Here is a 6000-nt window from a genome sequence, read left to right as displayed (position 1 = left end):
AGGAGAGCCCTGGTAGTTTCTCCTTAGCCTAAGGTTTCTGGTTAACTTTCTTCCATCCAACAGATTTTATTGAGTTCAAACCATGTTCCAGGCATTGTTAGGCCATCATTAAATTTTTACTTCAAAAGTAGTTGTTGTGCTTTATTTTAAAAATAATTTTAAATTCATTAATTTATTAAACTTCTTATCTAAAAAATTTTTCTTCATTTTAAATTCATTAATTTATTAAACTTCTTATCTAAAAAATTTTTCTTTCCCTTTGTCTTTTAGGATGACACAATATTTAGCTGGGCACCCCTCTGACCCCAAAAGTGCTTTGCAGATGCTTTATGAATATTTACTGAATTAATAAATGGATGTAAGAGTATCTAATCTGACTCCAGAAAGTAAAAGCCTTGCATGGTTGCTTGTCAGTACATCTTTCTTGCTATGATGGAAATGCTCCAAATCTCCACTGTCAGATGATATGGTAACCACTGGCCACACAGACTACCAAGCACTCAAAAAGTGGCTAGTGCAATTGAAGAACTAAATTTTAAACTTTTTTTTTTTTTTTTACTGTTTATTTATTTTTGAGAGAGAGGGAGCAAGCATGAGCGGGTGAGGGGCAGAGAGTCCAGGCTCTGAGCTGTCAGCACAGAGCTCGTTCCTGGGGGCTCGGGGCTCCAACCTGACTCGAACCCACAAATGGCCAGATCGTGACCTGAGCCGAAGTCAGAACCTGACCTGAACTGGGAACCTTAACCCTGAGCCACCCAGGCGCCCCTGAAGAAGTGCATTTTAAATTTTACTGAATTTTATTTTAAACTTAAATAGTCACATGTGACGTGGCAGCCTTAGATGGTAGTACAGTTGAAATAATGCGCTTGGCACTGGAACCCGGTAGGTTACCGGCCTCACGCTTAAAAATAGAGATTGTTAATAAATGGCAATAAAACGTCTGAATTCTGGGCTGTTGAATGCCACAGACAGCACTAAATATCTGTGCACAATGGCAAGCCATAATTAGCACTTCAGTCACTGAAGACTAATAAACCTTGCAACCTGGCATCCTGACAAGACACCTAACCCAGCGCCACGGGGTGAAAAGGTTGAAGGCCAGGGAACTGGACCGTAAGCGCGTTCGCGGCAGTCTGCGACTTCGAACAGCCTCATGGACTTTGTAGTTCAACATGCCCCTGACATCACTACCGGTGTCACCACCTCGTGACCTAGAGGCTCAATTTCCGGTAGCCTGTTGCTCTATGGGAGTTGTAGTCAATAGGTGACTGCTAGACTTGGGCTCTAGTGGTCTGGAAACTACAATTCCCGGCGGGCTACGGGATGCACAAGGCAGTAGTTAGCTGTGAGCGGGCGATTGCCTCATCAGGTGTAAAGTGTGTGCTTCAGTGTATTGGGAGGCCTGGCTACCCCCAGACGGAAGGGAAAGGTTGGGATCACTGCTTTGAGAGGATCGCTGAGGTCACTGTCGTGGGTTGCAGAATTGGTTGGGCGGTGCCATGGCGGTGAGTTCTGGCGGGAAGAGAGTCCGCTCTGCCCGGCCCTATAACCCGGCTGATTTGTTTGCTTTTGCCAGAAGCTGGGGTCTCCATGTGGTAGCCGTTGTCCTGAAAGGAAAAATCCTTATCTAAACACAGGGAATGCCTTGACCCCCACGTTAAAGGTGTGGATGTTGTGAGGATGCGCCTTTTCTTGCTCTCTGTTGAGCCCGGAGCTGGTATCTTTAACTTTACACACTACTTAATGTTACGTGTGTTAATTTCACGACAGGTCTAAAACCCATTTGGAGAGAGGGAAGTAGGTAACCTTGTTCCTCCTTTAAAAAAAGTTTTTTTTTTTTTTAATGCTTACATATTTTTGAGAGACAGAGACAGAGCATGAGCAAGGGAGGGGTAAAGAGAGAGAGGGAGACACGGAATCCCAAGCAGGCTCCAGCCTCTGAGCTGTCAGCACAGAGCCCAGTGTGGGACTTGAACCCACGAGTGGTGAGATCATGACCTGAGCCCAAGTCGATGCTCAACCCACTGAGCCACCCAGGCGCCCCCTTTGTTCCTTCTTTTAACAAAAAAAATTTTTTTAAACAGACACAAATCTCTACATTCATGGTGTTTACGTGTGTGTGTATGAGAGAGTTACATGCTAAAATATTTGGTAAAATATGTCTGGTGCCAGAAAGTCCTATTGACAAAAATAGAGCAGGAAGGGGAGATTCTTAAGTGTGAGGTGGGGTAGGGTTGCAGTTTTAAAACTGTGATCAAGGGGCGCCTGGGTGGCTCAGTCGGATAAGCATCCGACTTCGGCTCAGGTCATGATCTCACGGTTTGTGGGTTCGAGCCCTGCGTTGGGCTCTGTGCTGACAGCTTGGAGCCTGGAGCCTGCTTCCGATTCTGCGTCTCCCTCTCTCTCTCTGTTCCTCCCCTGCTCTCACTCTGTCTCTGTCTCTCTCTCTCTCAAAAATAAAGATTAAAAAAAAAAAGTTTGTTTAAAAAAAAAAAAACAACTGTGATCAAGAAAGGCTTTTCTAAGAAGGTGGCATTGTGGCAAAAATGAGGTAAGGGAGCAAGCCATGCAGCTATATGGAGGAGACGATATCTAGGCAGAAGCCACACTGAGTGAAAAGCAAAGAGGGTTGTATATCCAAAGGACAGTGATACTGGAAATGATGATAGTGTATGTGATGGATATTGATGGGTGGATGGATGTAGGTCATGTAAGGCTGCTGGGTTCAAGAAAGAATGGGAAGAGATGGACTGGAGATCATGAGTATGGATAACTCTTGAGGAATTTTATAAAGGAGAGCAGAGAATTGGGGTAACAGATGAAAGTCAAAAGAGGACTTTCTTTTCTTTTTTTAAAGGTAGAAGAAATTACCAATACTTGTATGCTCATGGGAATTACCCTGTAGAAAGGAAACATTGATGTGGAAAAGGGATGATTGCTGAAGTGCTGTTCCTGAATAGAACAGAAGGGATGAGATCCAGTGCATCAGTGGAAGGGTTAATAATAACAGGAAAGAAGACAGACTATATAGGTACACAGGCATGTGGGTAGGTAGATGTGATGAGGGAGGCTGTGAAAATTTTCTGTTCACTTTTGGTTTCTAATTCAATTAAGAACCAAGATTAACAGCTAGAAATGAGGATGGAAGAGGAATTGTTGGAGGATTGAGGAGAGAGGAGAAAGCATAAAACAATTGTCCAGGACATTGCCCTCAATAGAACTTTTTATATTTGCCCTAATTTGGGAGCCACTAGCCACATGTGGCAACTGAGCCCTTGAAATGTGGCCAGTGCAATTGAAGGACTGAATTTTAATGTAACTTTAAAATTAACAAGTCATGTGTGGCTAGTGGCTACTGTATTGCACAGTATACACATTAAAGTTGAGAAGCACTAGTCTAGGAGAAGGAGTAACGAAGTGGATTTCAGAAATTAGTAGTGTGGCTGGGCATCACTTGATATTAGTGGACATGAATTTAAATGGAGGCCAGTCAGCATGGTTGAGTGCTTATCTCTTGCCACTTTCAGCTGCCTAGGTGAAGGAACAGAGCAGTTGGATGGGACGGATGGATGGAGTTTTGCCAGGCAAGAGTGGTAAAGGGAAAACTGAAGAATTATACAGATGGATTTAAGGGACAGAAATGAGGACATGGGGTGGTAGGCACCTAAAGATTAGTGAAAAAAGGTCATGATCAGTAGGACCCAGTGGGGTTGAGGAATTATTAGAGTTGGAATTCTAGCAGAGTTAGGATCAATAATATCAATAACTGACAATTTCTTATGTGTCATGCTTTTTGTTTAGCGTTTTATTTGAATTGTCTTATTGAGTGTTCACACTAATCTATTTGAGTTAGGCACTCTTATTTGCAGTTTACAGATGAAGAACCCCATGCTTAGAGAGCTTACCTAACAGGTCTGATTTCTTATAACTAGGACAGGATGAAAGTGATCAAAACTCAAAGGGATTGATTCATTTTTCAGTCACTATGTCACCCTGCTTCCCAGGAAAACACATGCCTTTCAACTCCTGGTCCAGAGCTTTTTCTTCTGTCCCAAGTTGCTCATTGCCTCCCACCAACCCCTCTCCCCCATGATGATATCCTTAGCTGATGTGGAATTTGCAGGTCTTTCTTTCTTTTTTCTTCTTTTTGGTGTTAATGGGAATGAGCTTTTTCAGTTTGGAAGACTTTAGTACATTTTTATTCTTTTTATGTTTTGTATAAGGAAACTGGCAATATTTCTGGTAGATCTGATTGTTTTACTTTATTCACTTCTTGGCCTCTGCAAATATTCATGTTTTACACTGTCATGGTACTGGGCTGACCTTAAAGTTAGTTTCATTGGAAGAATCCAGTAAGATCTCCCTTTAGAAAGAATAAGTAACAATAAAAATAATAAAATGTACCGATTTTATTTTGTGTTTTAAATGTACCGATTATTCTGTGCCATGCTTTAGCGTTTTACAAAAGTTTTCATCTGCACAACCCTATAAAAGTGGGTGCTTTATCCCCATTTTATTGATGGGGAAAATAAGGCATCAGGTCTACTCAGGAAGAATTAGAATTCATTTGGTCCCACACTGGAGTTCATTCTGTTAATCATTGTGTTACCCCCAATTGCAAGCTAATTAGGATATTTCTTTTTTTTTTTTAATAACTTGTTTTATTTTTTATATATTTTTATTTATTTATTTATTTTTTTTTTTTAAATTTTTTTTTTCAACGTTTATTTATTTTTGGGACAGAGAGAGACAGAGCATGAACGGGGGAGGGGCAGAGAGAGAGGGAGACACAGAATCGGAAACAGGCTCCAGGCTCTGAGCCATCAGCCCAGAGCCCGACGCGGGGCTCGAACTCACGGACCGCGAGATCGTGACCTGGCTGAAGTCGGACGCTTAACCGACTGCGCCACCCAGGCGCCCCTATATATTTTTAAATTTACATCCAAATTAGTTAGCATATAGTGCACAATGATTTCAGGAGCAGATTCCTTGGTGCTCCTTACCTATTTAGCCCATCCCCCTTCCCACAACCCCTCCTGTAACCCTCAGTTTGTTCTCCATATTTATGAGTCTCTTCTGTTTTGTCCCCCTCCCTGTTTTTATATTATTTTTGTTTCCCTTCCCTTATGTTCATCTGTTTTGTCTCTTAAAGTCCTCATATGAGTGAAGTCATATGATTTTTGTCTTCCTCTGACTAATTTCACTTAGCATAATAGCCTCTAGTTCCATCCACGTAGTTGCAAATGGCAAGATTTCATTCTTTTTGATTGCCGAGTAATACTCCATTGTATAGATATACCACATCTTTATCCATTCATCCATTGATGGACATTTGGACCCTTTCCTTACTTTGGCTATTGTTGATAGTGCTGCTATAAACATGGGGGTGCATGTGTTCCTTTGAAACAGCACATCTGTCTCCCGTGGATAAATACCTAGTAGTGCAATTGCTGGGTCGTAGGGTAGTTCTATTTTTAGTTTTTTGAGGAACCTCCATACTGTTTTCCAGAGTGGCTGCACCAGTTTGCATTCCCACCAGCAGTGCAAAAGAGATCCTCTTTCTCTGCATCCTCACCAACGTCTGTTGTTGCCTGAGTTGTTAATGATAGCCATTCTGACAGGTGTGAGGTGGTATCTCATTGTGGTTTTTATTTGTATTTCGCTGATGATGAGTGATGTGGAGCATTTTTTCATGTGTCGGTTGGCCATCTGGATGTCTTCTTTGGAGAAGTGTCTATTCATGTCTTTTGCCAAATTAGGAAATTTCTTTTGCAAACATCTTCCATAAAGAAGGTTTTCTGTTTCCAGAGGAAATCTTATCAATAATGAAGTGTGTAAGACAATGAACATGTGATAGCATGGATAGGATATTAGTTTTTATTTTATAATTGAATTTATAAATAATAAACTAAAATTTTCTTCATATCAGAGTAGTATTTATTTTAAAAAATTTGTTTAATGTTTATTTTTGAGAGAGAGAGAAAGAGACAGAGACAGAAT

General features: G+C 41.3%; 1 protein-coding gene across 2 annotated transcripts in view; it reads left to right on the top strand.

Annotated features, from left to right (window-relative positions):
- Positions 1-1319: 1319 nt before the first annotated feature.
- LARS1 (leucyl-tRNA synthetase 1) overlaps positions 1320-6000 on the top strand; it is a 79158-nt gene continuing 74477 nt past the window's right edge. Inside the window, exon 1 of one of the 2 annotated variants that reach the window (XM_047862786.1) lies at positions 1320-1505. In XM_047862786.1, the coding sequence (XP_047718742.1) occupies positions 1500-1505 (6 nt within the window). In that variant the 5' untranslated portion in view covers positions 1320-1499. The remainder of the gene's footprint in view (positions 1506-6000) is intronic. The other variant, XM_047862767.1, reaches the window with a different exon arrangement.

Source organism: Prionailurus viverrinus, chromosome A1 (genome assembly GCF_022837055.1).
Source record: "Prionailurus viverrinus isolate Anna chromosome A1, UM_Priviv_1.0, whole genome shotgun sequence".
Classification (NCBI taxonomy): domain Eukaryota; kingdom Metazoa; phylum Chordata; class Mammalia; order Carnivora; family Felidae; genus Prionailurus; species Prionailurus viverrinus.
The sequence above is the reverse complement of the archived record's forward strand: the minus strand, read 5'-3'. Positions and strand labels throughout refer to the sequence as shown.